The following is a 12,270-nucleotide window of genomic DNA, read 5'->3' as shown; positions in this document are numbered from 1 at the left end:
GTTGAAACCATGAACAAAGATCAATGCAATATGCAAAACAAAATGATTAATAAATACATAAACTGCTTAAATTGCTTCAAAATAGAAAGCTTGCCTAGATGAGGAACAACAAATGTACCTTCTCCTTCTTCTAAAATATATGCCATTTCTCTTAAGCTTCCATAGACAGACATACTTGTACGGCATTATGAAAGGTCAGATTGATATTTTTTGTGGCAATTAGACTTTTAGTACAAAATAGAACCAAACCAGAGCCAAGTTGCCACCAGGAAGAATGGTAGTCCTGCTAGCAACTACAAAAAATATAATTCTCAGAGGAACACTGTGACAATGTATTCCCTGTCTGCTTTTTGAAACTTTTCAAAAGTTTGCACAGTTCTTGCCCCTTATCGTCATCATTCTCTCTCGCAACTAGAATTCCTCATTCATTACACACAAACAGCCCACTATGAGATTAACTGACACAATATTGCAATATTATAATTAATTTATCATTTGAATAACTCATTGTCGTAACTTCTTGGCTTGAGGAGGCACAAAGCTGCTCTCTTCATAACTTCCACGTACTACAACCAAACTGAATGCAGAAAAGATTAGGGCATAACCATCCTGCACTACCTGTGTGTGAGACTTTACCAGTGAAGTTACAATGCTTAAGTAGTTTATATTACTAGGTGCTTCATACCACAAGATGAGAAGATGTAAATTTTACCTGATGCTGGAAGACCAAAGGCAGAAATACGTCAAGTCAACTTTGTTGTCCAGCCTCCTAATTTTAATGATTAAAACTCTTGATAACATTCTCTCTATCCAATGACAAATTTTTCAATTCACACACACACACACACACACACACACGCACACACACACACACACACACACACACACACACACACACAGAGAGAGAGAGAGAGAGAGAGAGAGAGAGAGAGAGAGAGAGAGAGAGAGAGAGAGAGAGAGAGAGAGAGAGAGAGAGAGAGGGGGGGGGGGCGTGATGGAAGAGGGAGGGGTGGTGGTTATTATTTTATCCTATCAACACACCCTGCTGCATTAAAAAAAATGTGAAGGTCAGAAATATAACACAGTTTCATTTTGTTGACTACATTTATTTTTCTGTAAATATTCAATGCCAATTATGACATTTAGAAGATGACCTTTTAATACTTGAAGATTTCAATTTCATACACTGAGGGAAAAACAATAAAACATAACTACAATAAGAAAAATAAACTTACAACAATAAAATTTTATACATTTTCCCTACCCACTCATACTGGCACTTTGTAGAACATGTTGTTGCAATATATTATGCAAAAGACAGAAGCTGATTTCACATATAACATATACATATATTCTGCAAATATGTAATAAGAGACCATGAAATAGAAGAACATACCATATACTCACATTAGTATTAAGAAAAATGTTTTGTTACAGATTTTGTACTTATTTATCTTCACTTCTTGAAATACAATCCCACCAGAACAAATAAAAAGTTAACAAAACTCCACCTTTGAGCGATACACCAAACAGAAACGTCAAAGTATAGTACTTTCTTTACACACAGGAAGCATTTGGGGAGGGGGGGGGGGGGCAGGGGGCAGGGGAGTGTAATCAACCTAAACCTTTGCAGGCCTCAACGAGTACAGTTATGGGAAGCAGTCCCAATAATATGATAAATCCACCATGGTAAATATATATTTAAAAAAAAACTACTTCAGTAAATTATGACCATGCTTAAATCCAAAGAAGCTTCTGCACATTAAATCAGGTAGTGGTATGAAATTATAATTTATATTTATTGCATATCAACAGGTATATTTAGAATTTTAAATTGACAGCTGACAAAAATTTGCAAGAAAATTCTAAACAATTATGGAATAATGTTTGTTTGCAGAGTTTCACAGAATACAAATATCAGCGGTGTGTATGGGTGTAAACAGCAAAAAATGGAAGGAAAGAGAAGGGAGGGGAAGTGACAGGGAGCAAAAGGTTCCTCTACAAGAAACATGAAAGTATAGTGAATCAATGGCACCAAAGTTGTGAGGCACACTATTTGTTTTAGGTGCAGAATATTTCTTTAAGCTAACCTCCAGGGAGGTGGCAAGAGGGGGCATTTGCTTCCTCCTGGAATCTAGTGTACAGAGTTTTTATTCCTCATACACTTCTAGAAGTTATTTTCCAAAATTCCACTAAAGCTTTCATTTAGCCAATTGTAGCACTACATGCCTGACTGCAGTGCTTTACCAGTTGCTGTATAACTTGTACTTCATATAAAAAAATGACAATTATAGAGTCCTGCAGTCCCCCCCATTCCCACCCACGAGAGATGTTTGAGGGCACCCACGTCCACATGATAAAGCAAAAGTAGAATTCTTTGACATTGTTGTCTGTCATTTGGTGACCATAAAAATATGATTTTTAAACTCTGAGAGATACCTCTCTTCACGTGAATGGCATACTAAACAGTAACACAACTATCAATATTCAAAAAACCAAGAGACTTTTGACAGTTAAAGAGAAAAATTGCTACCATAATTCATGAATAGGAATGAAGCAACAACATACTCAAATATTATTCTTATGAATAATTTCTTACATATGCATCACAGTCCAGATACCAAACTTTAAAACTTCAGACTTTAGATACTGTCTGCAACAATGTTTATGAAATGAAAACAAAAGGAAGGTGGAGTGGGAAAAAGAGTTAAAGGCAGAAGACAGCCGTCAGACAGGAAATTAAGCAATAATTTTTAACATTCAAGTAGTAATGCCAATTCAGTGAAGAGAAGCAAAGAATAATCAAATAGTGTACACACAAAAAATTTAGCTACTCATATTTTTATGGCTATTTTAAGTGACCAGTCTAGCAGTTCAGGTGTACTACTTTAACAAAACTAGTCAACTTTATGTAGTCTCTCAAGAAATCGCACATAAAGAACTCATCAATCCTCAGCTGTTCCCACAGTAAAACTACTTTCTGCCAAACTTACATATTCTATGTGTATTAAATGCTTTTAGGTGTTCCCAATAATGAAATAATTTTTGGTTGTAAAAGTTTACACTTTAGCTTTACTATACATTAAATAAAAAATGTGAAAATGAGCTCCAGAAAAAGAGGAACCCATTTATGAATTTATGAAACCAAATACAGCTGCAAAATCAGCTGTCTTCTGTCCATAAAAACACAGTAATATCAAAAAAGATTAACAGTGAGACACATGAATAAATGGGATGAAAATATTTCACCTGCAGCATAGCACAGGGAAAATGTGATGACAATGATTTACATAATGGCTTATGCACAATGCACAAAAAGATACACAATAACAAGAATAAAAACAATCATTCATTTATTTACTTGGCTTTATAATCTATTGGTATATCTGTATGGCTTGAGGTAGAAACAGTTCATGTTAAGAAAAACTGCAATGTGTTAACTGTCAACAAAATAATATATCCAGAATAAGGTGACCACTATGTTTATCCAGCCTCTTTCCTTATAAATGAACAGTTATTAGCATAGAAATGCACATGTATAAATATAGATCTATATATATTTATCTACATTGAATGCTATATACAATATATAAAATATTTTGCAGGCAACAGATGTAAAACACAGGATATGCTGATCTGTAATATAACAACCCCGTGATTAAAAAACCCATTTCGTCACTAAGTGCTTACTATGACATTCAAACAACATGTAAAACTATCTATGGTATAGCAATATTAAAGTCCTGTAAATAAAATAGTTACTTACAAATGCCTGTCACTAAATTCATACTATCAGAACAACAGCCTTGCAAAAAGTCACAGCTGAAATCCAATAAAGTATCAAAAATCTTCTCTTATAAATATTATTGCTGGATGACAACATTCACTTTCTCCTTTATGCTCAATACTGTTACAAGATAAAAAGGTCAGTCACACTACACTTTATCTCTGTAACAATATAAATCAGCAAAGCCTGTGTATAAACTGCACCTGCCACCTTCTATGTATTGGCATGTAACTGTAATATATGATTATGGACCTGGCATCCTGTTCAGAATGGGCTGACTTTAAAACAATGTCATAATATAGCTGCAAATAAACTTATTTATACTGCAGGAAGTACATTGCAAGAATCGTTCCAATGAACGTTTGATATCACAATGCGTAAGTTACCTGGTGAGCAGGTAACATGAGGTATATATATACACGTACATATAAATATATTTTTAAATAACAGAATCTAACCACTTCATCTCACTGTGAGTGTAAGAACAAAGGTATTTATCAGAAGTAACAAGAAATATTTCTCAAACATGTCATTTACTGTACTATTTATTTAAATATCAACATCAAAAAATAGTACTCTCTTCTGTGTCTCATTACTTCTGATAAATTCAATCCTGTCAGTAACCAAACTGTTTCACCACACAAATAAGTCAGATACTTCTGAGAATTCATAAATACACGTGAAATTGGTCTGGTACTATAACAATGAAGCAAGAAAACTGTGACAACTCTTCTATGAGTTGCTGTGTCTTTCAATGAATCTGTGAATCAGTAACACAGTTATAGCTGTATACTCTTGTATAAACAACACTATCTTATATATCTAAATATATATTATTCATCCATGTATTTTGTCAGCCAACTGAACAGTTAAAGTATCAACAGAACCAACAACAACTCTAAAAAACCAATATATTCTGCTGTAAAGAGGTCAGACAGATAAACACAGTAGCCACCTTGCATATATCATAAAATACCTGTGTGTGAGTGTATTGCTGAAATAGACCTGCATTCTGTTGGTAACAAATTGTATTTATAAAATATACCCGGTTATTATGTAAACATCAGTCAATTGTATCTGTAGTGTTAAAAATACCTTGTTAGTTTCTATTATAAATGGTTGAATACCTGCAGTCATTTTAGTTCCAAGAAGGCTGCCTACCTGCCTATCACACAACACTAAACAGTAAAAGCCTGCTTCATGTGAACTATAATGATTCAAACTGAATGTATCTTTCAGTAAAAATATAGGGTAAGCTGACAGAAGCTTTAGTGCTGTAATATAATGGCAAAACTAATAATAATTGCTACTTTGGTCAGTCATTCGCACAGAAATCCCCATTTCCCCAATACTGTTCAAATGATTAAAAAATGACCATTACTAGTTTCTAAATAGCACAGAACTGCAAATGCAACTCATGGCTTTAGTAAAGAAGAGCTAAGAGAGAAACTGTAATAAGTTCACACAGATGTCAAGTATGCACAATGACTGTCAATAGAACTGCACTTTACAGCATATGTTTCCTATTAGTGCTAGCACTGAAAATGACATACAGCAGGAAACATACAATAGAATATAATTTACAATACTAATAAGCATTATGCAAAATTACCAGCACTTCTTGGACCTACATGAGCCACAATATACAATATAAGAGAATGTATGAAACATACATACACTAATAACTAATGAACAGTTCTTAAGTGATATGATACACTTAAAAAGGGGGAAAATGGAAAGCCGACTGGGTTAAATTATACTTAGCCATTAAGAGTCTAAAACATAACATTAAAAGTAATGTGCTTATGCGCTAGCTGTACCCCTGTTCGTTTATACACACTGGAAAAAAAAACAGCATTTACATGAATATATCTAAAAAAAGAATGATACATTTGATTCAATGAGTTTCTGCGATGAAACTAAATGTCACTTGATATATTAACTTTATCTCTGAGTAAACAAACCAATGACAGTATAACAAAAGAAATTTGGGAAAAGGTGAGAACAAAAACAATCATTCCACACAAAATTCATTATTTCTATAAATTTACTGTGAGGAAAATATGTAAATGATGCTAATATCTTTAAAAAAAAGCTACATTCTGATCTTAAGATGGAGGCTCATTCTTCCTTCCCTGCATTCTTCCCAGTATTTGCTAGCACAAAATCGAGGTACAGAAAAGCTGCTCACTGTGAATGAGATGATGATTTACAGTCACAAACGTATATACCAATTTACTGCAGTAAAGAACACTGTTTAGTTCTTCGAGCATAAACTACATGAAACTATAATTTGGTATGAATTACATTATAATAAGTAGAGAAGAGTAGTCATTTGGTGAGCATCATGTACATATTACCTCTTACAAATACTGGTCAACACATCTAAGGGCCGTACATATTTTAGAATGGAAAGATAGATATATAAAGATAATACAATGTTTTCATCATTAATACAGTTCACTCACATATACCAAAATATCTGTTGCCAAAATCAGATTTTGTGAAGTCACAAAGATACCAACATTTAAAAAAAACTATCAATACAATTTCCTCCTAAATACGAATATTCCTAGCCTTACCTAAAATTGAAATTTTAGAAACTACTATACCAGGGGAATGTATTATTTAGGAAGTTATTTTTTTACAATCGACCAGAATATACAAAAATTATTTTTGACATTCAAATGTCAGAATTGATTTTTCCTAATATTGCATACAGAAAGTCTTAAATGAAATGATTTTCCTCCTCTTTTGTTGTTATGACTACTGTCTGTTCCACAAGATAATTTCGAGTAGATTTTTGAGATTATACCACTTCACTTAACACATGGTATTACTGCTAATTCTTAGGGCATTAAAAAAATATCACGTAAATATTGATGTAATTGATATTACTGTTCCGAGCCCTCTTGAAATACATCACACGCTGCCTGATATTTGTGGCTAATAAAACAAAGACATGATCACATACAAGCACACACAACCACATACAAGTTTCTAACTGAGCAGTTTTATGCCAATTTCTGTCCAAAACGTTATCTCCTTCAAGTATAACAGAATTTGCTTGCCAAATACTATTTCATCCATTGCCAGGATTGTACAAAACATTTAATATTTCTACACACAAATGGGAGACAGTGTGTGTGAGCCTTAAAATAATAGCACAATGAGTGATCCATATAAAATAAATATGTCATTGCTTATTGAAGATCGTAAGTATTTTGTCCTGCTTTCAGGGAGGAGTGTGAAGATGCTAACAAACCAATATGGTGCATATGCATATTTTACATAGACATCCACAATACTATAAGTATATGACATAAGACAACAGAGACTATATAATCATGCCTTACTTGTATTACAAATGCAACAGTCTTATTTTAAATGTCTGTAACAATAATAAAGAGAACTTAAACCTGGCAGAAACATTTCCCCGCATCATACACATTACTTTTAAATAATGCACTGACGCATTAAATCAAAAATGCTCGAATCTTTTAAACTACGCTGACTAATTCAGCAATAAAATGATTTCTACAGCACTGCACAGAAGGGTTACCCATGTACTGTAATAAAGCAATTTACAAACTCAATATTTAAAAAAACTTCGTTCTTTTCTTAGGAGGTGAACCACTAAGCTGTAACTGTTTCCCCATCAGATTCATGTCACGAGAACACAGGAAATACCCCACAAATTATTGGGAGTTATAGAAAAATGTGGAAACAATAATAAAATGTTAATAAAATGTTAAAATGTATTATTATCTCTAACAGAGGAAGTAAAAATTCCAGTTAAACAGAAAATAGTCACTTCCCACTTCACTAACAGCCAGACACAAAGGAATAAGGTTCTACCCAAGTAATATTTTCTGATGTCACAATGTTTTGTAACTATGAAGGCCAATTTTACTTCCTTGAACTGCTCTGCAAGTTATGTATTTCAGTCGTGATAAGTAGCAACAAAATAAAGAAAATAAATGAAAAACTGATGAAGACAATCACAACTTAACTGATGCTTTACAGAGGTGGTATGACCAGGATGATAGTAAAAAGACCCTGCAAAATGAACTGTACACAAGTAACTCATTACTGCACAAGCTTTCCCTTCCCCCACCCTCTCCCGCCTCCCTATAAACTGGCTATGCACTGTCAGCGTTGCTTTGTCTAGAAAAGTGCACTCCCATTCTGAGCTGTGTTCCCTCAAATTATGAATGATTTCTGTTATTATTGAGAAAGTTACAAAGGACAGTTAATGATAAACTCTCTAATTATTTCATCTATGTAAACTGGAATTTCTCTGTCCTTTGACAACTAAAAGTTTTAGAACGTGACAAGTGCTCCACCCAACTTCTGCTCACACATTTTACTTATGCAGAATTAATTATCATCAATCTCTAGTGGCAGTGATAGTTTCAGTTCTGTATTACTTTGTAATAACTGTTAGACATTAAGTGACAAATTTCAAAGATAATCAGTCAAATATTTTAACAAAATCCTTAAGTACCTGAAAGGTATTACTACACAGGATATGTACGACATATAATGCAAGCAATATATAAATTAACAGCTTTAAATCTGCTACAAAATAGTTCCATTTCCCAGTTTCTGAAAACAAAAAATAAGCATAAAAACAAACAGCAGCCTCCTAAATATATCAGAATAAGCAATATATCCTACAATGAAATAATGCAAACATCTTTACTATAAATGCTTTGGATAGTAACTGGCACCTGTCTGTTTTCTCATTACTACTGTATCTGACAAATATGCACTCTGCTCATAATGGCAAAGAAATTTTCACAACCATGTCACCTGTCCATAACAAACTTCTCTGAACAGGGACAAAGATAAACATCACAATAATTTCTTATGAACATTCACAAGGAAAGACTCATTTAAGAAATTTTTGGGTAGAATACAAAAAGATGTTAAAAATGTCTGCCGAAACAAAAATTTTTATGCTATCATTTGGCATTGTATTATTTAAAGATTCTAAACTAACACATCTTGTCCTCCTCCCTGAAAACACTAGGCTGAGATTCGAATGAGCTTTTTCTTTGCTTCTGAGGACAATTAAGAGGCAAAATTTTGGCCAAGACTGGCGCATCGTCACTGTCAGCGTCTGGATAAGTTCTACCTGTGGACTCAGATTTAATTTCTGAGCCTTTTAAGCTTCGGTCTTCCTCCTCTTCCCTAGGACTTGCACTACTTGGAGAACTGCTAGTCTTCTGAAGAATCTCCACAATTGCTTCCACCCTGCGTTTCTTTTTGCCTGCCAATTGGAGTTTCTTCATCTGTGCTGTAGATGGCTGTTGACGTTTGGGAGGCCTACCCACCTTTCTTTTAAGTGGAGGAGGAGAATTAGGAGCTTCATCTGCACTGCTGCTGGAGTCCATATGAAAAATCAACGGCGGTGCTACTTTCGGAGATGACTTCTGGCGTGTTCTCCTAGCTGGTCCATCTGTTGATGATGGACTTACAGGTTCTGTATCCAACAGGGCAGGAATGGCACAGTCAGATGTTGTTGTAGCAGTGACACCTCCCTCTGCAGCAGCAGCAGCAGCCGCCAAGGCAGCTGCCTCTGCTGCTTCTCTCTGCCTCTTTTTTGTGTTATATTTTCTACGGGTCCTCTTCACTTCACCTACTTCACCTGACGGTGAACCACCCTCCTGCGAGTTATACACTTCAAATGCTGCAGAGCCCTTTGATACACCTCTTCTTCCTGGTCCTTTCCTGCCAGGTGTTTTTCGGGGGAATTTACGAGGTGGTGGTTTCTTTGGATGATAATCTTCATCATCCTTTGACTGACTGGTGGAATCATCATCGGGGGGCACAAATGGACCTGCTCCCTCTGGAATAAGTAAGCCCGCTTCTGCAGCCGACATTGCATAGAAGCAGTTTTTATACTGTGGGTGTTCTGGTGAAACTTGATGCTTTTCCAATAAATGTCTGCGTAATGACTTCCGAACAGAGTAAGCTTTCTCACATAACAGACACTTCATGTGCTTCACACCAGTATGTGTCATCAGATGTGCCTTAAGACGACCGTGCTGTGAAAACACCTTAGGGCACCTAAATACAGAGAAAATGTATCAGTCAATTTAAAAAGCAAAGATTTTATACAAGTTTTATAGTCATGTCGAATGACATGGTAATATATTCGGTTCTCTGTAGTAAGAAACTTGAAGATGTTTCGGTGTTAAAATGTTGGCAACATTAGCATACACAGTATATATAATTTAGAAACTGTCACAAAAGAATACCTACAAAATCTTACAGAATGATTACAATAATTAGTGACTGACATTTAATGCACTGAAGTTGACACAATGCTGTAGCTACACAGATGTCAGTGACAAATTTGATTCCCCTCCCACATCACCTTTCAGTCTGCAGGTATAATGCACCCTGTCGCCATGCTATTAGCAAACAAAAGCATTTGGTGCTACATGCCAAAAGTTTGTGTTTTTCAGTCTTTGCAATGAAGTTGTGCTGTTGAGCCTTAGAGTAATATTTTTTCATCAACAGAGTTACGCATTATAGTTTTTGTATTTGTACTGTTTTTGGAGCAGTGTGGTACGTGTGAAAAACTAGATCCACACAAAAGGCTGTCAAAGAAAAAAAAAAAGAAAAAAACAGAACAATTACTGTACTTGACATCTGCATGGCTACAGTGTTGTGACTGGAAACGGAAATTTAAAGTACAATTTATGATACAATGAAACAATACTACTTCATTCTTGAATGAGATTTTCACTCTGCAGCAGAGTGTGCACTGATATGAAACTTCCTGGCAGATTAAAACTGTTTGGAAAGTAGGAGACGAGGTACTGGCAGAAGTAAAGCCGTGAAGACGGGGCATCAGTCGTGCTTGGGTAGCTCAGTTGGTAGAGCACTTGCCCGCGAAAGGCAAAGGTCCCGAGTTCGGGTCTCAGTCTGGCACACGGAAACTCGGGAAGTAACAGCAGACGAATAGCCAAGATGGAAGCATTCCAGCAGATACACTACACATATAGTAATCATTATTATCAAAGATAATGATTAACCTAACTGCCTTCACAAACTTATATTTCAAACATGAATAGCTTTTTGTTTGGGTGGTTATCAACAAATTAAGAGACTTCATGTTCTGGAAACGCCAGTATTTGTATGTCATTAAGAAAAATTTTGTTCAAAGACATTAGGTAGCTTGACAGACATCGGTTAACTCCTGTCAATCAATGACAAAATTCTGGTTGAACCACACAGCACAAGGTACAACAAAAGTGCCACTGGGAAATGATAGGATAATTATCTCCTACCCCAGCTCAGCATGGTGCAACATTTTTAACTGGTCACTGTGATTTGGAAGTAATGCTTCTATTTTTACATATAAAACAGCACAGTGGTTGCATCTTAGTTGATAAGCTACATGACTCCTTTCACATGTCGCCCTACCTTTGATGGGGTATGGAATAGTGTAGTTTAGTTTAGTTTAGTGTAGTGTTGTGTAATGTAGTGGTGGGGCAGGGGAGGGCAGATGACTGCAGTAAGCAGTAGTGGGAGCATGTATGGGACACATCTTGCATCTAGGTCTTTTACGGGGCTATAAGCCATGTGGCAATGAACTGCTTGCTTACCCAATGTCTGATATCTGTGTCAAAGGCATAGTTGCAGGAACTGTCCGACACATCCTCCCATGACCATACACCCCACTTATGTAAAAAAAAAAAAAAGCATTTTCTATCCCATCAGAGGCAGGGCCCCTTTTGAAAGCAGCCAAGTAGTCTGTCAAATTAGCTGAAAAGATGGTGCAGCATTCTACATGGGCACGACAACTAACAAGCTGTCCATCTGCATAAATTGCCATCTACAAGCAGTGGCCAAGAGACAGTTGGACAATGCAGTTGCCAAGCATGCTGCACCACATGGTGTGCTGACTTCAATGTATGCTTCACAGCTCATGCCATTTAGATCCTTAACCAACAACACCAGCTTTTCTGAAATTACATGTGTGAGAACTTTCCCTGCAACCTAACCTTCAGTCCTGTAACTCCTTTGGCCTCAACGTTCACTAGTCCTTGTTTTTCACTTGCTCTATTCCATTCCCTGACCCCACTCCAGCCTCTCACCCATCCCCCTCCCCTTCCCTTCCCTTCCCTTCCCAGCTCATCTACATAGTCATTTCCCCTTTTTGGCTTCTCTCCTCTCCCTTTCTGCCCCCACAGATGTTTTTCATTAGTATATTAGTATCCCTGCAAAAAGTAATGTAAATGGAGCTGTACTGCAAAACTTTCCTACTAAGTTTTGTGTAATTGTTCTTCTGGCTTATTAACAGCCCATAAAATGTCAGCCACAAAAATTTTTTAATTCAATGCTAAGGCAAATTAGTGTTAATGTGGTTAAGAATGAAACGAGGGCAAACAATGCTAACAAAACAAAAACTGATGCTCACATGTGCAGAATTTAACAAAAGTATGGAACAATATCATACATGGAGA

General features: G+C 35.8%; 1 protein-coding gene across 1 annotated transcript in view; it reads right to left on the bottom strand.

The window, feature by feature from the left end:
* Positions 1-8,758: 8,758 nt before the first annotated feature.
* The window catches only part of LOC124545142, a 76,654-nt gene continuing 73,142 nt past the window's right edge, over positions 8,759-12,270 (bottom strand). The window contains exon 9 of the mRNA XM_047123971.1: positions 8,759-9,862. Coding sequence (XP_046979927.1) covers positions 8,788-9,862 — 1,075 coding nt within the window. The 3' untranslated portion in view covers positions 8,759-8,787. The remainder of the gene's footprint in view (positions 9,863-12,270) is intronic.

The sequence above is a fragment of the Schistocerca americana genome, chromosome 8 (assembly GCF_021461395.2).
Source record: "Schistocerca americana isolate TAMUIC-IGC-003095 chromosome 8, iqSchAmer2.1, whole genome shotgun sequence".
Lineage (NCBI taxonomy): Eukaryota > Metazoa > Arthropoda > Insecta > Orthoptera > Acrididae > Schistocerca > Schistocerca americana.
This window is presented reverse-complemented; position numbering and strand designations above follow the sequence as displayed.